General features: G+C 32.9%; 1 protein-coding gene across 3 annotated transcripts in view; it reads left to right on the top strand.

Annotated features, from left to right (window-relative positions):
* The window catches only part of SEMA3D (semaphorin 3D), a 190,985-nt gene that overhangs the window by 51,466 nt on the left and 116,719 nt on the right, over window positions 1-22,800 (top strand). For 2 of the 3 annotated variants that reach the window (XM_016957662.4, XM_016957660.4), the window contains one exon: window positions 13,469-13,659. In XM_016957662.4, coding sequence (XP_016813151.1) covers window positions 13,509-13,659 — 151 coding nt within the window. In that variant the 5' untranslated portion in view covers window positions 13,469-13,508. Of the gene's footprint in view, window positions 1-8,687; window positions 8,778-13,468; window positions 13,660-22,800 lie in introns of those variants that run through there. The other variant, XM_063815433.1, reaches the window with a different exon arrangement.

The following is a 22,800-nucleotide window of genomic DNA, read 5'->3' as shown; positions in this document are numbered from 1 at the left end:
TTGCTCACTTCTGAATTATAACTACCAACATGATTCATGTGCAAACCATAACCAGTTGAGGGAAAGGAACTATCCTAGTCTATAATAAGAAATAATTGTATCAAAAAGAAAGAAATAATTGTCATAATAGCCATTGTTTATTTTGCAAGTACTATGTAGATACAGATTTTAAAGTACATTAATTCAAATGCAAAAACATAGTAAAGTTGCCATTACCTGCTAAATTTCAAAGAAAATCTTATCCTGGAAATGGTAAAACTGGAATTCATAATCAAGCCTGTCTGACTCCAAAGTTCAAATTCTTACCATTATCTTGTGGCCCTTCTCTACACACAGGGGTTTTCTAGGATATTCTCAAGTGATGTTAGAAAAAAAAAATGTGGTTCTAAAAACTTGCAAAAAGATACCCAGAATTACAAAGAATGTCCCTGAATCACTCAGTTATTCCTCCCGTTTTGGAGGGTATGAATCTTTATAACATCTATAGTTCTTTCTAGTTTAGTCCCCACATTCCCATATGTTCCTTGGACACTTGGGGAGACACAAGGTTTTTGAGTTTTTATGATATTATACACAAGGATGCTGTAAAGAGATTTGAAAAGCTTCTCCATCATATGTCAAAGAAGTGGGCTGGTGAAGCAAAGATGAGACTGAGTTCTTCTTTCATTTATTTAATAAATAAATACTCACATCTGACTCCATACCAGAGACTGTGTTAAGCTTTGGGGATACCGTGGTAAATGTAATAGATATCCCGAATTCATGTGGTTCAAAAGAAGTAAAAGTACATGTTTCGGTAGATGGAGATTATGCTTGTTCTGGAAGGTACAAATGAAAATCTTGCAAGATTTAGGGAATGATCTACTTATCACTTGGAAATATATTTTAAACTGTTATTTTTATTATGCTATAACAACTCATGTTTTGAATACTCTAAAATAAAGTACAGAAGTTGTAATTAAAACTAAATTTCTTGATATGCATAAACATTTTTGGTTATTACAATATCCAAATAAGCCTTCAAAAATAACTTTAGGTTGGCTTTCTGTCAAAACCATTTCTAAGCATTTATATCAGCTCCAAGACCTCCCTCATAGACTTTTCTTCAAACATATTTAGTAGTCTCTAGTTGAAAATTCTAAAAAAATATTTTTCATTCTGCCTTTTATTTTGTATAGTCTAACAATTTCCACATCCAATAAAGCAATTAAGTATGTTCTTTTTATTAGGATTTCAGTTTGGCAGTGCATAGGGGCTCAATGAATTAGAAGTTCGGAGGAAAATAATGTATTGTTAATACTGCAATAGGGACCTTATCTAATTGTGCATTGAAAAACATGTACACTGTGGAATGGGAGTTGAGAATTTTAATGCCAAATTATACAAACACATTTGTAAATATGATAGGAGAATATGGGAGTTTCCAGACTTCCTTTTAAGTTTCATATTTACTTACTATCTTTAGAAAATACTTGCTATCATAGTCCATGTAAAAATGGAAGACCATTAAGTTAACATTTGTTAGAGCTAGCTATGTGCCAGAGAAGATACTAAGTGCTTTCCATGCATTATTTCATTTTATTCTCACAACAATCATATTTGATAAGAACTGATAATCCTATTTCGTAGATGCAGAAACTGGACTTAAAGAAATTAAGTGAATTCTTTCAGAGGAAAAAGTTGATAAGTAACAAAATAGAAATTACAACCAAATCATCTTATAGCCAGAGACTGAACTTTTAACCAGTAGGCTGAGCAATCCCTGGAAAATTCAAGAATTTTATCTCAGTTGCTATAACACATGGTAAAAACAAATAAGTTTAATTATTGAGGATTTTGAGAGACTATCTGAATTGAACTCTGTATTTAAAAATTCAGAACGTTGCGCTAGTTTTAGAACATCGTGCTAGCTTTCAAGTCAACTTCTGAGATCATGTAGTAAGGGTATTATATTTTCTCCAAGAGGGAAAGATGTAAAAAATAAAAATGGAGAAATATCCATCGGCAGCTGTATGTATGCTCAACCCAGGAATCCCCTGCTTATCCTGACTGAGGCACTTTTTAATATTCATGTAAGTCCAGTTTTTAAGATGTAGCTGAGGATATAAGGATGAGACTAAACACAGCTCAGAAACTGATACTACTATGTTGATAGAGAACTAGATAAGGAGGGTGATAAGGGTGGAGGGGAAATTAGATAGCACAAATATTCAACACATGACTTCAACAGAACAGTCATGCAAAAAGAAGAAAGAAATAAAACATATCTACATAGGAAGACCAAAGAAGTTTTTTTTTATAAATATGTGGCTGCCTGATAAAGAAGCTGAAATTTCTGGCACTTTATTAGTCTCACTGTCACAAGACAATACCCCAACTCATTCTATACGTATTGCGTATGCACTGGGGAACTGCAAGTTACTTTCTGAACACGAATATATTAGTCCAGGAACTACTCCCTTATACGTATTAAGAGAATGTAAAAGAGATGAATTCAGCATTAATGATAGAAGCTCTTTAATAAGATCCATATTATGCTTCTATATTGCATGTCCAGTACATCAAATAATGTTTCTAAAAGAGTGTTATGAGGTCATACTTTAAAATATAATAAATTCATGTGAAGGCATGTATAAAGATAGTATAAAACTTGTATTAATTATGAGATGATATTTCTACATTTTATTATGTTATTTGGAATTATATAATACATTGACATTAATTTTTAATTTTATTAATTTTTATTTGAGGACAGTAATGTTCATGCTAGAGAAACATTTCATCCTTATGCAAATATGTATTTTTTAATATGTTCTTTTAATAGTCCATGTTAGAACCACCAGAAATATTAAGATGTTCTAAGATACATACTAGCTCTTTGAATCTGTGGCAGAGACAACTTCAACTCTTGGTATGCTACAAATATAGTAATTTTGAAAACTGTTACAAATAATACTGGCATGTTCAAGATCTGAAATGGTTTAAATGTTATTAAAAGTATTTTTTTATGTTTAACCTACCAAAACCTAATTCAATCTCAATATGATATCCAATTTTGCCATGTTTTAAGTTAGGAGACATTGCTTCACTGTTTTACGAGTTTCCATAGTCAAAAAAATAATTTTTGTTTTCTTGCTATTTATGAAAGTTTTGCTATGTTTGATATATAATCACAGGGTATTATAAATGAAATTTGATCAAAACTATGTTTTATAAGCTGGTATGGATGTCTAAATATACTTGGTAAAAACATGATAATTTTAATGTAAGTAAAAATAGTTTCAAAAATTGATCATAAACAAATATAGCTGTTTTTAAACATGATTCTTTTTCATGTAAAAATTATTTTAATTAACTATCTAAAATAATTTCAGACATATGTTCAAAAATGGTCAGCAACTACTAAAATATAAATTATGTGAGGTTCCTAAGTGACATCATATTTAGGAAGAATAAATTTTAAAGAAAGCTGAAAACAGAAAACATTAATAAAGAGTTTGTTAAAAAAACTTTACACCTTTAAACCATACTATACTAGTTGTAAAACTAAATACTAGGTGTGGGAATGGAGACTAGAACACTGAATTAAGTCTCATAGATGCATACTTTTTTTAAAATTACCACCTGTTAAGATTCAATACAAAGGATATATTGAATTGCAGACATACATTATTGTTATACTTTGAAAATACCATTGAATGTACTATATCTTCGTATTTCACAAGATCCACAAGATTTTTAAAATTTGTTTTCCCCTTTAGAAGCTAGTATCCTTTCTGGAGAAGGCATTAAGGGAAGCATACTTCTTTTAATCTTTTTAATCCAAGTAAAAATCTTAAAAGTCAAGTACTACTATTCACCAATGTTTATTCTACTTTGATTTTAAAGTTTTATATGAGGTTATTGTTGATCGGGTATTTAGTTATTTTCTCTTTCTTGATAAATTATGTGATTTAATTTAAATGAGTAGCATTAGAGGTGCTCCAAATACAATTATGTTATATCCTTCATAATCAGATTCAAACCATCACTTTCATTCTCCCCGTTTAAACTATACAAATGGAATTTATTTGCTTGCTTGTTTCTTTGTGTTTATGATCTCAAAGAATTAAAATTATTTTCTTCATTTGCTTTCATACTCTTGGATGTTATATAGTATTTTCCTGAAAACTCTGCTTTACGGGCCTTACAAACTGTACTTGTACTTTCAGATAATCATGAATTGTCTTTAAAACCATAATTTTCTCTTGTCCTTAAATCGAGTTTTAATAGAAAATTAAGACAAATTGAATATAATGATTTTTAAATGACTAACACTCATGGATCACTTACTGTGTACTGGGCAGGGTGCGGTGCTTTACATCATGGTTTCTTAGTCCTTACAACGAAGGAATCAGATACCCTTGTTATCCACAATTTCAGGTGAGAAACATGAGCCACAGTATGGTGAAGTAACTGGCCCATGGATAAACAGAAAGCAAGTGACAGACCTTGGCTTTTTGCCTGTGCGTTTAACCACCGTGCTAGTATGTTTTGACATGTCCCAGAAGAGTTACGGAAGATATGACCTGGGATATGTGGAGGTGTAGCTAAAAGAAACTTCTTTTACCTTGTATGACAAGGCAGTCATATAAGGTACAAATAATGGAACTTATGATATCAATTTATTTATAAAACTTATATATTTGTTTTAAGCTATTTTTAACTTTCTCAATAGCAGAGTTAAACCGAACATAGGAATATTTACTGAGTCAGGGATTCGAGAACTTTTGAATTTCTGGTAGAAGCTGGTAAATTATTTATAGCAAAATTCAGATTTCTTCTAGGGATAACGATTTTCCAGACATCCAGCTCTTTTCTGGGCCAGAAGGCCCCAACAATGAGCATGTGCAAACTTATTCTATAATGTTTACCTTATAATGACACAATTAGAAATACAAGTGGGTTGGAACAATTGCATTTGAAGCATGTTAAAACAAGATGGAATGCATGAACATATGTCATTATCATTAGAAATATAAAAAACGTTCACTAAATAACTATTACTGCTAAGAGTGCTGGACAATTCTTTCATTTGTTGAAAGAAAATCTGCCCTTTTTGATTGCATAAGTCATCATCAATTGTTGAATTTAAAATGTTAGTTATTGATAGTTGCTGAGTTTGGTCAAATACCATGAAATTCAAATCTGATATGAAGACTTGGTTCCTAAATTCCACATGTGATGCTAAGTTCCTTTTACATGCTGCCTATTTGTGTTCCCAGATAGCGTTATGCTTATGAAAATTATTTAAATTTTTTCTCCTATTTCCCTAGGGTGTTTACTTCCCTAAGGTGTTTCATTAAATAGTGAAGAAAGAAACAAATAGTGTTAATAAATTTAGCATACCTTTTTAAAAAAAATAAAATTAGGTTATATAGGATTCATTTAACTCATTATAAGTGTTTTGATCTTAACAGTACATGTGTTCCTGGAGAATTTATGTGAATATGAAACTCAAGGTCATACTTTTCCTGCTACGTGCAGTTTTTTTAGATTAAATGTTTGCTGTTAAATATGGGCATTGCTGGTAGATTTGATGGCATTTCTTTATCCGTTTATATAAAAGGTTAGGATTTTTATGAAGAATCCTTATATTGTCCTACAGCATACATCCAAAAATGTAATTTAATTACTTCATAATTATTTACTGCTTTCCAGTAGTTACAACCTTAAAATTCTAAACTAAGTAGGTATAACCCCATGTTATCATTTAGTCTTAGTGTAGGAATTTATTGAAATGCTATTTCCTATACATAAGTGGTTGCGTATAAGCAGGCTTACATATTTTTACATGTTGGCAACTATAACTTCTGTATGTTGTTTTGATGATAAGATGAAACCCTCATCTCACAGTCTGATAAGATATGTATTAAATAACAAAAAAATTTCAATTTTTCCTCCTTTGACATAACTAATTTTTTTCAGTAAATATTTTTAATTAGAAAATTAAAATATACATATGAAGATTGTGAAAAACATGACTACCACACATGTCAATAAATAAAAAGAAATTGTTTTACAAATTTATCTGTCGTTCCTATGTAGGTGTTGTGCTCTTCTCTTCATGCATCTCTGCATTGATCTTACCTTAGAATAAGTGCTGCTGAAAGAAACACCATGATAATATTTTAAAATATAATAAAGTAGGTGAGGCACAGTGGCTCACGCCTGTAATCCCAATACTTTGGGAGGTTGAAGCAGGATGATCACTTGAGGCCAGGAGTTCAAGAGCAGACCAGCCTGGTCAAAATAGTGAGACCCTATCTCTACAAAAAAAAATTAGCTGGGCAAGTGGCACATGCCTATAATCCCAGCTCCTCAGGAAGCCAAGGCAGGTGAATCACTTGAGCCCAGGAAGTCCAGGCTGCCATGAGCTGTGGTCATGCCACTGCACTCTAGCTTCAGTTACAGAGTGAGACCCTATCTATCTCTAAAAAAAAAAAAAAAAGGAAAAAAATATATATATATCATAAAAATATCTGTATTGCTTTGAAAAACAAGTTTCCAAGTACACAATTATTTATGCTGATACAGAGACCATGGAGCCACTAACTTGGTTATAAAATAGAATATTCTGTACATTTTATTATGAATAATCAATTTTTAAAAATTCAAATCCATTCTTCACATAGGCAGAATATTTGTAATATTAGATATAGATTATAAATTCTGGGGAAATATTAAATGGACATATAATTCAACAGCTGAATGAATAACTGAATGTGAATTTCAGAAAGGAATAAATTAAAAATTTTGGATATTTGCCAAAATATTGCTTAGTTTTGATAAAAATGACATTTCTAAAAAATAAAAGGGCTTGACTAAATTAGAAATAAGCATATCTCAATAATAAAAACATAGTTGGCCCAGTGCAGTGGCTGATGCCTGTAATCCCAACACTTTGGGAGCCTGAGGCAGGTGGATCACGAGGTCAGGAACTTGAGACCAGCCTGATCAACATGGTGAAACCCCATCTCTACTAAAAAATACAAAAAATTTAGCCAGGCATGGTGGCGTGCGCCTATAATCCCAGCTACTCAGGAGGCTGAGGCAGGAGAATCACTTGAACCAGAGATGTGGAACTTGCAGTGAGCAGAGATCGCTCCACTGCACTCCTGTCTGGTTGACAGAGTGAGACTCCGCCTCAAAAATAAAATAAAATAAAATAATAAAATAAAATAAAATAAATAAAAACATAGTTAATTCTTAGTTCATTATTCCAAGAAAATACAATAATTTTCCTTTCATATTTTCAATAATTCCTACTCTGCTTTATTCAAGTCTCTTCATAAAAAAAAAAGCAGATATACCTAAGAGGCACATATCAGAATATTTGAGGTTGATGCTTTTGAGTTTTAAAAAACAACCGATTTATGTTTTGAGTGCAGACATTAAAATTTGACAAAATGTTCTACAATTCTCCAAAAGCATATTATAAGATTATCTTGGTCATGAAAAGTTGCATGAGTTAAAATGCTCCCGAGGGTATAAGAATTTGAAAAGGAAAATATTGAAACTTTGGGCTGTCGATTAATCTGATTTGAAGAAAGGTCAACTCTGATGATGTTGTTACTACTTTCTCTGACCCTTCAAATTGGTAAGTATCAATTGCTGCTTTGAAGAGCAAATTGATGTGAGATTTAGGATGAGGAAAATGAATATAAATAAAGTCATTCACAGTAATATTTTATTAAATTTTTATAAATGTGTTAACTTCAACAGTTTAGACCTTGGAGGCACTTTGTTTCTTTGGGACCTCTTTACAATTTAAAAATTATTTTGTTGTTACTGTTATGGTCAGGAAAAAATGAAACCCACAAGGCTTAAACCTAAGAGATTACACACATATATTCTAAAATCTCACAATTGTATTATTTTCTGTTGAATTCATTAGAGGTAAGATCTTACAGAATTTTATTTGGCTCTTAGTACATGGCTATAAGGCATGCAAACCCAAGTAAAATGTTAACAGTGTTGCTTTGTTGAACAGGGATTATAAACTATATACTCTCAGTGTATTTTAGCAATGCAAACATAATGTTTAAACCGCTACAAAATAAAAATGTAGGTACTGTAATTTATATTTACTGACAAATAGCTTAGCTCAGCTCTATTTTCTGATTATCATCTAATTTCTGATGATAATCGTAATTTGTTTGGTGTGTGGAAAAATATCATTGGCCATCATAAAGAGGTTTGGAAGTAGATTAGCATTTAATCAAATATAAGACTCTTCATGATCTCTGAGGAGTCAGATGGCCTTCCAGACTCCTTTAGAATATATCAATTGATGGAGAATTCATGGCATCTGAAGACAATGGACAATTAGTCTTTCAACAAATACTTGCTATCTTACTAAAGTAGTAGGATATTTTATATGCCTATTAGAAAATACACAGAAGGAAACTTAGAAAGGATAGGATAAATTTATGTGAAAGTTCTAGCATTCCAAGCTCTTTTCCTGTGGACCTTTTCACATACCACTTGAATCCTACTTTGATATTATTGCACTTGATCAATGGAATAAATAATAGCCCCCTGTAACATAAAGCTTCTCCGTGTTTGCCTATGTTACCCCTTTGGCTTTCGAGTTTTTTTCTATAATCCCTCTTTGTTGTGCTGTCCACAGGCATGCCAGGAAGTAATGTTACCAATAATTGATCAGTCATGTGCACCCTACAGGAAAACCATCTAATCAAACAATAGCTCAAAATAGGAGCAGCAATTTGGCAAAAGTGAGTTAATACAGATATTGCTTTTAATGCTGAGATAGGCATATTTCCTTGTGCTTTCTGAATTGGGTAAAAAACATTCTCAAGTGACCTTATATGTACCACTAAGGTATAAAGAACAAAGAGCTCTTTATAAAATTAAAAAATCAGGGGTTCTTTCCTTCCCTTCCCCAACCTACACACACACACACACACACACACACACGACAAACACACACACACACACACACTCACACTTGAGAAAGAATCCTAAATCTAAGTGTTCTAGATTTTCATGCAAGAAGACTTACATATTTTAATCATTGTTCCGTGCATAGAAGCTACTTTTTCACATTAATAGTACCTGATCCTGGCTTAATGACTTTTGGAACAAATGCATATGAATAAATAAAGCAAATCAATGAAGTTCACATGTAAAATTTCATATTTCTTGCTCCTCAAACAAATTTTACCATCCATCTAGTAAGTTCTGGACTCTTTGTGTTCCTTAGGGAAATGGCACAAGGCCTTCTTGAGGTTAGATTATGCATTTGGATCTCTGATTTAGTGGAACAGTGTGTAAAAGTCTCTCATAATCAGAAAACTCCCTATTGGCTCCACATCTGAAGATTCCCAAGAGTGCTGTTTCTATCAGGGAGCATCTGGAATAGATTATATGCAGTTAATTGGCTCCAGGTCAAGCTTGTTACAGACAGTAGCATGCAGTATAACCTATGCATTTCACTAAATCCACCCACTTTTGGTTAAATCACACCTACTTCTCTCCATAATTCATCCCAGATGCACAACACACACACATGTGCACACAACACACACACACACACACACACACACACGAAGACAGCAAAATATCAATAGAGTAGGAAGGAGGTTGTTGGCAAGACGTTTAACCCATAAATTATCTCAATTAAAGGATTAACTATTGAATTTATAGGATTATTGGGAAGAAAAACAAAGAATCAGGACCAGTAGATTGTAGGTCTTGACTGTTTTATAGTAGAAAAATATATAAAGGCTTTTAAGTTCCAGCAGTTTCACCATTTTTACTTTATTTTGTTCCTCCAAGTACAGGTTCAGCACACGTGGGCACTTCTCAGAATGTCTTAGTAGTAAGGAAAGCAGGGCTTTGATTTTTAACTTATTTAACAATATTAATGAGTTTGGTTACAAGGAACAGTGTTACTACTGTTCATTGAAAACCAAAACATCAATCTTCTTAACTTACGATGTTAGAGGCACAGGGCATGTCTTAGCGATTAATGACCAGTTGGAGGAGTAGGTATCTCAATGCATAGCCAAGGGCCATTAACCCCAACTAGTCATTGATTCCCAGGAAATGTCCTGCACTGAGGTCATTATTGCTAATAAAATGCACATATGGAAAGTTCCCTCTTTTTTGCCTATGTATATAAACATACATTCACGTTACATGCATTGTTACATGTCATAAAAAGGTATTTCACATGTCCAGAAGCTCAAAAAAAAAGTGTAATGAGAAATTTAATATACTCAGTCTCTGCATTCATTTTACCTTTCACTTTTTTTAGAGGGTATGGGTAGGAGGGAGAATACATGTTTGTATGCCACAGCTGTGAGTCTGCTGCAATCAGATATCAGCGCTTTGCTAATAATGTGAATACAAGAAATAATGGAAGGAACAGGATAATGCGATTGGAGAAGCACTGATGAATGTGGGTGGAACAACACACTTGATCAATACCAAAAGGCAGTACGAAGTGACCATATGCATTGTTTTGAGTCCTAATGTATTAGGTACCAGAATATTCAGAGCCAAATTTAAGAGTTAGCCCAAGATTCTCTGTGGTGTCCTTCTGTTCTATGCCACTGAATTATGCCACATTCTCTTCCCTCTCATAGCCATATAACCAAGTCTATCATGCAACCTGCCTTGCTGTTCAGGAATCCTTAACAAGGTTTCACTGTTTTCTGGAACTGTCTCTGTTTGCTTTTCCAGTCTCTTTTCTCTGTCCTCCATGAAAGTATACTTGTCTTGTTTAAGCCTATATGATACTCCTTTGAGTTATCTTGCATAGCGTATCATAAATGTCTCCATTTTAAATTTATTTTATGGTACTTTATTGTGTATAATCAACCATTCCCTTCAGAAAAATAATCTTATTCATTTCCTCACCTTATAAATGGTCAGCGATTAGATATGATGCCAATGGCTGATAAGAATATATATAAGTGAATATATGTTAGATATATTCAAATACCATCACAAGTTATATAAATATATCTTTATTAACATATAAATATATACATGTTTAAAACTTGTATTGGAATTTGTATAAAAGCAGCAAGTTTTTAAGGAGAATCTGTAAGTCAAAGAATACTGGTATTCTAACTAACAAGTTAAAACTAACTTTTAAAACTAACAAGTTGCAAGAATGCATTGAGATTGAATGATTCAAAACTCATATATTCAAATCTAATCTGATAAATTTTTTTCTGTAGATCAGTTAAAGTGACTGTTTTGTGGCAATGGCATTAATGTGTTCCTACTGGCAGTTAAATAATATAATTTTTAGGACTTAAGTTATTTTTTTAAAAAGGCTTTATTAGTGTTATATATTAAAATTAGCATAATTGAAGTTTTTAAAACTAAAATTTTCATAAAGGGCTGCTGATGGTGTAGGTCTTTTTGGTCAGAAAGACATTCCTGTTGTCTCTCAAATTTTATTTAATTTAGGTGAAACGTTCAGGAAACGTCAATTAAATGTGAATAAAATATGCAATATTTGTTATATTTAATACAACATGATTGAAAGAGAATCTAAACCAACTTATATGCATATGTAGTAACCTTCTAAAAGAAGAATTAAATGTTGACAGATTATATACAAAGAATAATTTAGTATTCCTTATAGGTATCTTTGAATGTAATGAAATGTAATGATTGATGAAACAACTTATTAAGCACTCATGTTTAACATTTCATGAAGAAATGCAGCATAAAATTTGAGGTCTATCCTTAAATGTTTATCATGTATAAACATAATACACATCAAAATTTGATTTTATTTTACTTCCCAAGACTTGACTTAACTACTGAGATTTAAGGTAACTGAAATCTTGATATTCAAAGTCTGGGAGACATTTTAATACACTGAAGAGCTGATCTCACTTAAGAAAAATTCAACCCTTATTAGGCCTTCTCTTAAAACTAAACAATATAGGCATAAAATATTTATTTTGAATGTTAACTAATTACAAAATTATTTAAAGTCTAATGCTTTTTTTATTATGATCAAAACTATCACCAATAAATCTATCATCAAAGAAATTATTGGTTCTGTGGCCTATTTCCTAGTAACAGCAGTAAGTTAATTAACATGGAAGAGAAGTTGAAGACTCTGGCAGGAGCTGAAGATCACTAGATTCTACCATAATGCAAAGCACCGGAAGACTTAGGTGTGAAGAAAGCAGACTCTAGCTAAAGTCCTGATGATGTGTTGATTTGATCCATCTCTTACTTGCCATGTACCCCTGGAAGAACTATTTAACTCTGTACCTCAATTTTGTTTCATCGGTGAAGTGAGATAAATAATTACCCACCCTTAATGGCTGTTTTTAAATTAAATCATTTAATCTATGTAAAGCACTTTTAAAAAAGTATTGGGAACATATAAATGCTTGATAATATGATTTGTAATTTTTGTTACCAGTCTTAGTTTGGAATACGTGTTTTGATTTACTCTACATCTTACAGAAAACAACCAAGTTAGCCTATTTTATGGCAACCCAGTTAATTACCACCTCCTCCCTCTTATAAACCCTTATATTTTGGAATTTGTTTTTCTATTCATTACTTCCCTGTGTGGAATAATACAGGTTTCAGGTAACATTGCATTGTTCTAGGCCTAACACCTATACTGGGGCCCTGACCTAATTAAATTTAGTTTCTCACATTTAAGTGTAATTTTTAGATGTCTCTAAACTCAGAAACAAGAGAACTTGTCTCAAAATGACAGCTTTTGTCTGTTTTAGTTGGTGGATCTTTTCATTTGGGGATGATATGGGGCACGTATAGGCTTCTACCAGTGAAAGTGGTCTCGTCTGATCAAATAATTCAAGTTTCGACAAAAGTTGGTTCTTCAGATATTTGCTTAAACAAAACACAAAAACAACTTTAGTCAAGGAAAAAATGTTAAATAACAAAATAGTTTAAATTCTTGTGGTGCATTTATTTCTACATCTGAGCAAAGCCAGTCCTTAATTTTATTCCCCAGTTCTGATTCATTTCTATAAGAGTAAAACAAGAACGATGGGAAAATTATTTTTAAAAATCTATATACATTCAGAACATTATAATTTAGTAAGTTGAGGAAAGTCTACCAATTGTTATCTTAATAGTTTTTTTTTTTTTGTACTTTAAGTTCTGGGATACATGTGCAAAACGTGCAGGTTTCTTACATAGGTGTACACGTGCCATGGTGGTTTGCTGCACCCATCAACCTGTCATCTACATTAGGTATTTCTCCTAATGCTCTCCCTCCCCCAGCCCCCCAGCCCCCAACAGGCCCTGGTATGTGATGTTCCCCTCCCTGTGTCCATGTGTTCTCATTGTTCAACTCCCACTTAAGAGTGAGATGATACGGTATTTGGTTTTCTGTTCCTGTGTCAGTTTGCTGATACCTTAATAGTTTGTGTTTTTTTTTACTCTCTTTTAGATTAAATTAACACCATTTGAAAGAGAACATTGTTTTCATCATGAATGCTAATAAAGATGAGAGACTTAAAGCCAGAAGCCAAGATTTTCACCTTTTTCCTGCTTTGATGATGCTAAGCATGACCATGTTGTTTCTTCCAGTCACTGGCACTTCGAAGCAAAATATTCCAAGACTCAAGCTAACCTACAAAGGTAAATATATACATATTTTCTAAATTGTTTATTAAGATTTTCAAATGTCTTTTTTGATTGCTATATTTTTTCTCTTTAGAAAAGCATATTGACTTCTGTGAAATGTTTATTATGTTGGCATCAGTTCATAAAAATAGAATTATAGAACACGAAGCCCAATTACTCATTTTTGTGAGGAAAAAGACGCTAAAGCTATTCAAGTACCCTTTTCAGCCCAGTATTTATAATAATCAATTTGATCTGCAAGTGGTAAGCAGTTTGGTGTTAAAACAAATAAATTCCTAAAAATAGAAAAATGTTAACAAATTTCATATAACTCTTACTAGTTTATTCCTAGTTAGAGGGGATTTTTTTTAAAACACAGTAAGGTATCTTCAAAAAGAATTTAAGACAGCAGGATAGCTTCAAGTTCTCAACTATATATGTATTTGGTAATAGAAAAAGACAATGTGAAAGGTTTAAATATAAAAAAGATGAAACAATTTTCTAAGAAATGAAATCTGCTAAGCTAGTTGTTTTTAAATGTTTGATATAAAAGCAAAGTTTATATGAATTATGGTTGGTCATCTTTGTGTGTGTCTGTGTCCAGTTTCACGCCCAAATAGTTTTTACTTTAGTTTTCCTTTTTGAAGTACTCTGGGCTTCATTAATACCTCAAGAAATAAAAGGGATGTAGGGAGAATAAAACTTCTTTATTCTCAATGTGATAGGCAAAAATTATGCTGGCAATTTGAATATCCTCTGATATCTTTAAGATGACATTTTATAGACAAACGAAATACCAATAATAAAAGCAAATTGGATGTCAAATCTAAGAGTAAGTTGAATTAGCACATTATATCCATTATAAATTTTATATGTTGGTATTTGTACAGAATGTATGTCATGTATTAAAGAGTTAAACAATAATTTATGTATTTTTGAGTTCTTACGTATTTATATGTATCAAACTCATTTAAATTGGAAGTTTTTTTTGGTAATCTAGGACGTTTTTATCTGGAAAAATTGATCACATTATGAAATATCATTCATTGATGTCTTATTTAATCAATAATTAAAACCTTTTTTTTTTTTTTTTTGAGATGAAGTCTCATTCTGTTGCCCAGGCTGGTGGGCAGGGCATGATCTCGGCTCACTGCAACCTCCGCCTCCTGGGTTCAAGCGACTCTCCCACCTCAGCCTCCTGAGTAGCTGGGATTACAGGTGCCCACCACCACGCTTGGTTAATTTTTGTATCTTTAGTAGAGATGGGGTTTCACCGTGTTGGCCAGGCTGGTCTCAAACCCCTGACCTCAAGTGATCTGCCCACCTCAGCCTCCCAAAGTGCTAGGATTATAGGAGTGAGCCAACTCGCCTGGCCACAATCGATAACTAAAACCTGTATTTGAATGTCTTCCATTTCTTAATCATAGATATATTCAATTTTCTGTCATTCCCCTAAAATTATCTTAGTTTCAAGTGAACATTAACAGTTTTGGTAAGGTTTAGGCTATAAATTAAAAAAAAAGTCAAGGCTTTTAACCTTGCCAGTATAAATAGTATTGAATTATACCTTCTTCCATAAACAACTCTTCAACTAGATAAACTACATGAAGCAACTATTTTTAGATATTGAGCAATAGGCAGCAAAGATGAAAGAAATAAACCACCAGTTGTACATGCCTATAATCCCAGCTATTCAAGAGGCTGAAGCGAGAGGATTGCTTGAGCCCAGGAGTTTGACTGCAGTGAGCTAGGACTGCATCATTGTATGCAAGACCCTGTCTCTAAAAAAAAAAAAAAAAAAAAAAAAAAAAAATTCACTTAATGGTGCGACTCGGAAAGGGTTTGGGGCAAACGGGGAATTTGTGAGCTAAGCCAAGATATTGAGCTGAAATACTGGAGGTCAAGGAGTGCTGAATGATATAGCAGTTCTGCCCACCCAGAATTTTAAAAGTTTACCAAACCTGGGGCACTCATGTGACATGCTGCAAGGGTCATTTTGTTTTTTAATTTTTATTTTAAGTTCAAGGGTGCATGCCCAGGTTTGTTACATAGGCAAGTTGTGTCATGGAGGTTTGTTGTGCAGATTATTTTGTCAAACAGGTATCAAAACTTGTACCCATTAGTTATTTTTCCTGATCCTCTCCCTGCTCCCTACCTCCATGCTCTGATAGTCCCCAGGGTGTATTATTCCCCTCTAGGTGTCCACGTGTTGTCATTGGTTAGTTCCCACTTATAAGTGAGAGTATGCAGTATTTTTTCCCCTCCATTAGTAGGTTAAGGATAATGGCCTCCAGTTCTATCCATGTCCCTGCAAAGAACATGATCTCGTTCTTTTTTATGGCTGCATAGTATTCCAGGGTATGTATGTACCACATTTTCTTTATCCAGTCTATCATTGATGGGCATTTAGGTTGATTCCATGTCTTTGCTAATGTGAATAGTGCTGCAATGAACATACAAATGCATGTGTCTTTATAATAGAAAGATTTATATTTTGGGGGTATATACCCAGTAATGGGATTGCAGGTTCTAATGGTATTTCTGTCTTTAGATCTTTGAGAAATTGCCACACTGTCTTCCACAATGGTTAAACTAATTTACACTCCCACAAACAGTGTATAAGCATTCCGTTTTCTCCACAACCTTGCCAGCATCTGTTATTTTTGACTTTTTATATAATATCCATTCTGACTGAATAGTGTGAGATGGTATCTTGTTGTGGTTTTGATTTGTATTTCTGTAATGATCAATGATGTTGAGTTTTTTTTTTTTCACATGATTGTTGCCCGCATGTATGTGTTCTCTTGAAAAGTGTCTGTTCATGTCCTTTGCCCACCTTTTAGTGGTGTTGTTTATTTAAAACTATAAAAACCCTGAAAGACAACCTAAGCAATACCATTCAGCACATGGGCAAAGAGTTCATGAAGAAGTTGCCAAAAGCAATTGCAACAAAAGCAAAAATTGACAAATTGGATCTCATTAAACTAAGGAGCATCTGAACAGCAAAAGAAACTGTCAACAGTTGACAGTGAGTAAGCAGGCTTGAGTCAACAGACAACCTACAGAATCAGAGAAAATTGTTGCAAACTATGCACCTGACAAACATCTAATATAAAGCATCTATGAGGAACTTAAACAAATTTACAAGGGTCACATTATAAGAGCTCAGCTGTTCTATTCCTACTGTAAGGGATACTTTAGTCCTGCCTTAAAAAACATGAAACTTAGTCTCAAAAGGATTGAAATGATCTCCCAGTAAACTCAATATCTGCCAGAAGAAAATCTCAACAATTTTTAAAATAAGAAAACCCAAATCAACCATATTCTCAACAATTTAATATCCATAATGTCCAGATACAATAAAAACATACTAGACATACAAAAAAACAGGAAAATTTAATAACAAGGAAAACATGCAGTTAATGGAAGGCAAATTGAAGTGATGCAGATGTTCACATTAGCTGACAAAGATTTTAAAATAGCTATCATAAATATGTTCAAGAATTTAAAAGAAAATGATATCAAAAGGAATAAGCAGATATGGAATCTCAATAGATAAGTGAAATGTATTAACAAAAATAATGAAAACTCCAGTAATGAAAATTATATCTGAAATTAAAAACTTACTGCATGAATTAAAGATTGGAGATAGCAGAACAACATTCAGTAAACCTGAAGACAGAGAAATAGGGATCATCCAATAAAAAGAACACTTGAGTTTTTACATGTCAATTTATAAGATATTCCATTAAACTGGAGCCATATCTAGAAAGTTCTTTTGTATTCCTTATGCTCTTTGTGTGACTATCATGGGATTATATCTTTAAATTCTTACAAGCTCTATTGTTTTAAAAAGATATATATATATATTTATATCTATATCTATCTACAAAAAGATATATTTTTATATCTATATGTATTATGTATATGTATCTATATATAGTATCTATATATATGGTAGATAGATAGATAGATAGATACATACATACATACATACATACATACATACATACATACATACTCTTGCTCTGTCTCCCACACTCAAGTACAGTGGCAAGATCTTAGATCACTGCAGCCTCGGCCTCCTAAGCTCAAGTAATCCTCCCATCTCAGCCTCCTAAGTAGCTGGGACTACAAGCATGAGCCATCAGGCATGGCTAATTTTTGTATTTTTTGTAGAGATGGAGTTTCACCATGTTGCCCAGGCTTGTCTCCTGGGCTCAGGCAATCTGCCTGCCTTAGTTTCCCAAAATGCTGGGCTTATAGGAGTGAGCCACCTTACCTGGCCAAAAGATAATCTTTAAAGCCAAAGGTTTTAGGTTTTGTTATGGCAGTGCCCATTTCTAAAACCAAAATGTAATTTGGATAACTATTGCTGTATAACAAGCCATCATAAAACTCATTCCCTTAATAAAACAATTACTATATCCCTCAGTTTCTCTGGGTCAAGAATTTGGAAAGGCTTAGCTGGGTGGTTCTGGTTTGTACTCTTTAATGGAGTTGTAATCAGACGACGGCTGCAGTTGTAGCAGTAAGGATCTGGCTGGCATCTCTTCCTTCATGTATCCTCAGGTTTCTCCAAGGGAGTCTTTTCACTTCGGTAGTTTGGGCTTGCTCAGGGCCTCAAGTGCGTATATTTAAACAAACAAAGAGGAAGTTTCATTGCCTTTTTATACCTAGCTTCAGAAGTTACATGGTATTGGTTCCAGAGTATTCTATTGGTTGCAACATGAGAAAGCCTTACTCAATTTTAAAAGGAGAGCACAAAGACTATATTTCTCAATGATAGTAGTGTTGAAGTCACATATGTAAGGAACTGTGGCATGGGAGGTATTGTGTATATCACTGTAAAACACAAACAGCCACAACTAACTTTTATACAATCTTTTACTTTTTATAAAAGACACCTATGCAAATCAGTGTGGAAAGCAAATGGTGCAGGAGCAACTTGATATCAACATGGAAAAAAATGAACCTCAATCTTCACTCTATACCATACACAGAAAATGATTCAAGATGGATCATAGACCAAAAAGTCAAAGCTCAAATACTAAAGCTTCTAGAATATAACATGGAATAATATCTTTGGAACCTCAGAGTAAGCAAAAATGTCTTAGGACACAAAAACAATAACCATAAATACTTTTTAAACTAGATATCAGCATAAGTGAAACAAAATTCTGTTTACCAAAGACATCAATAAGAGGAATAGGCAAGCTACAAAATATTCACAAAACATATCTGAGCAAAGATTTGAATCCAGAATACATACATGCATACATACATATATACACCTATATAAAACAATTTATATAGGTGTATATATATGTATTTATATATGTATATACATATGTAAATATATACCTATATAAATTGTATATGTATATATTTATGTATACATTTATATAAATATCTATAAATATATTATAATATATAAATATACATAAATATATACATTTGTATAAATATATATACAATTTATATAGGTATGTACATATATGTATTTATATATGTATATGTGCATATATACATATATAGTTTTATATATCTCTCTCTCTGAAACAAATTGATAATAAAAAACAAGTTTATATAGGGTAAAGTACTTATTCAGACACTTCACAAACATATTCATGGCAAATAAACACTTAAAAATGCTGGACCTCATGAGTCATTGGGTAAATACAAATTAATATTACAATGAAATACTCCTATATATCTGTTGGAATAGCTAAAAACATGAAACACTGACTATATCAAATATTTGTGAATCTGTGGAAAAATTTAAGCTTGGAAACATTGCTAATGCAAGAGTTAAGTTGGAAAATTTTTTTGGTAGTTTCTTATACTATTAAACATGCACTTACCATTCATTTGAAGTTCTAGAACAGGCCAAACTAATCAATGGTTTAAAAATATGATAACAGTTGCCTTTGTTGTTGGGGGGCAGAGAGGATTGACTGAGAGGGGCATGAGAGGAAATTTTCTGAGAGTATAGAAGTGTTTTCTATCCTGATAGGGATGTTGAATGCCTAAGTGTACAGATTTGTCACAACTCATTAAATTGCACATGTAAGGTCTGTCCATTTGACTATATATAATATTGCCTTAAAAAGAAAAAGAATAGAAAACAAATATTAAAATCCAAGGAATAAAAAAAGATATGGAAAGTTTGAACTAAAGGAATTGAAGACATAAAAAGGGAAACTCCGGTTTCTTTAATACAGTGAATATCACAGAAACACTGCATTGACAAACGTGGGTAATGCAAACATCACACTTGCAAATAAATTTTAATAACTGATAATATTCACTGAAGATTCATATTGAGCAAAACATTGGCATAAGGACTGAGTGTGAATTATCTCATTACCTCTCTGTGAGATGGGTATTATCACCCCTTTCTTATGTATGAGGATACCGAGATACTGAGAGATTGGGCAATTTGCCAGGATCACAAATTTAATTCATGGTTCAACTCCTGAGTCAACCCCAGGCTACTTACAGCCTAGGATGCTAGCCCTCTCGCTCACTGTAGACATAAGTATTTCTTTCCTGAGGCATTTACCTGTCATAGTGAATAAATATACAGAATCATCATGCTGATATTTGACCAAAACTGATTATGTGATTTTCAACTGTAAACATTAAATGAAGTTGAAGAAGATTACATGTACTCTTTAAGATCACTGGGTAGCCAAAAAGATTATTTGATTTTTGTAGGATTTTATGGCCTTTGCTAAACTTATTTTTTTAAAGTCAATTGTGATAAATTGTCTTTGTAATCAAAATTTCATAGAAAAGTGATTATTAATATTAAATCAAATGTATAAATTATCATCTGAAAATAATAGCTTGTATTAATGTATGTTTTTGGCCTTAGAGCCAACTCTGTAAGGATTAAAAATCTTGTTTTATTTATCTTTCTCTAAATTTTCATTCATCTCAGCCCTTATTCTTATATATAAGGAGAATTGATATGTTTTTCTTGGATTAAACGCAAAAAGCTCTACGCTTTTGATGCTTCTTATATTCAGTATTCGTTTCAAATTTATAATTTTTTCAGATGTTTTAGGTTGTCTGCATGTCAAAGGCTGGTAATCAGAAGCAGAGACTGAATGCAGGATAGAAATCCTAGATATCTTCCAACACACCCTCAGCACACACCCATACTTCCCTACCAGCTCTCCAGGGCTAGTCATTTCTAGGTTGTATGCTAATAATAGAGTAGTCACCTTTGTTAAGAGAATTATTGATAATCCTTTGCTGCTCACAGCACACCATTTTAAGGAATGCTGAACCATTTTAAAGAATGCAGAGTCTTCATTTTGGAAATCACAATTGTTCAACACTATGAAGCGTATATTTCCCATTCACTTCCAAAAATTTCAAGTTTTCCTATCTACCTCTTCTTTATAAAATCAAGCACTTTAGAAGTAAAGTAGCTCAAATCCTGCCATACCACCTTTTAAAACTCTTTTCCTGAATTTTAAAAAGCTATGACACAAAAATTACCATTAATTTTGTGTTATGGTGGGGCAAATTGCTTATATACCACGTTCCTGCTTCTGAAGTAAGATTTCACAACATTCCCTTGACGTTTTCATTTTGTCTCTCATGACAACTTATTGACTTGAGATCAGCTGGCACTAACCTTTGCTTAGATAGTATTGAGAGTCTGAAAGGTTATTCTTGGGCACTAACACACTGGTAGAATGTGAGGTTAAAAATAATCAGCCAAAATAAAAAATAATATTGGTTTTAAAAATAATTAACTTTTATGGGCATAAAATTAGCCTTGTTTTCTTTGCTTTCCATAATTCATACCTTCTCAGTGTAAACCCAAGTTGCAGGCAGTATCTCTGGTAGTAGTTAGCTACTTGGAATAGCTGCAAGATAATATTAACGGATTTCTTTCCTTTTTTCTCTTTCTTTCTTTTTTTTTCTTTTTTTGAGACAGAATATCACTCTGTCACCAGGCTGGAGTGCAGTGGCACGATCTTGGCTCACTGCAAACTCCACCTCCTGGGTTCAAGCGATTCTCCTGCCTCAGCCTCCCGAATAGCTGGGACTACAGGCGCGTGCCACCAAGCCCAGCTAATTTTTGTATTTTTAGTAGAGATGGCGTTTTACCATGTTGGTCAGGATGGTCTCCATCTCTTGATCTCGTGATCTGCCCACCTCGGCCTCCCAAAGTACTGGGATTACAGGCATGAACCACCGCGCCCGGCCCATTGAGGAATTTCTTAAAGTATTTCTTAAACAACAATAGAGTTGTAATAACCATTTTATCCAAATAATACTCTTTAATGAAGACTTAACTTAGAACCTCTGAATCCATAGGAGCTTGGTTGTTTGATTCTATTGTTGTGCAAAGAAATGTCCCTTCAGTTCATGTGGCGAATTCTTGCATATTTATGACTACCAAATTTTTTTCCTGAATAATAAGTAAGGAATCATGGAGGTCAGAATGTTCTATATTTCCAGGTTTCGTATTATATGATTATTACTATAAATATTGTCCTACAAATTGGGCTTCTCATAGTGACTTCTACAGTTTACGCTGCAATTGTAAAAATAATTTTTGAGAGATGATCTTCTTAAATTGCACAATAATGTATTTTCTATCTCGCCATCATCACTAAGGACTTTGAATGTGTTGGGGATATTTATACTCAGGAATCACTGGTGTCTGTAATGTTATTTGTTTGGAAAACTCCAGAAGATGAGATAGGTATAAGTCATCAGCAAGAAAAGTAACTCATCTAATATTTACCATATATTCACCCATTCTACAAATATGTAATAAGGAATCATTATTTACCAGGCATTGTTTTAGATAAAAGTCATTGTCTCATTTGAACTTATTTTTCAGTTAGGGAGACAAACAGTGAAGAAGCAAACAAACAGGTGAATATCATTTCAGACAGTGCTAAGTGCTATCAAGGCTATAAAGCCAGAGAATGACTGGGCCCAGGTACACTATTCAGACTTTATCATGTATAAGTCTCACAACATTGTTTTTATACCCATTGTTTTCATACCTATTTTATAGATAAGATACTTGAGGCTCAGACCCTGAATCTCTTGTCCAAAAGCAAAAAGCTATTAAATAGCACAACCAAGCTGTGTGCTTATATTTGTCTAGTTCAAGGCCCA

Source organism: Pan troglodytes, chromosome 6 (genome assembly GCF_028858775.2).
Source record: "Pan troglodytes isolate AG18354 chromosome 6, NHGRI_mPanTro3-v2.0_pri, whole genome shotgun sequence".
In the NCBI taxonomy this organism is placed as follows: Eukaryota; Metazoa; Chordata; class Mammalia; order Primates; family Hominidae; genus Pan; species Pan troglodytes.
The sequence above is the reverse complement of the archived record's forward strand: the minus strand, read 5'-3'. Positions and strand labels throughout refer to the sequence as shown.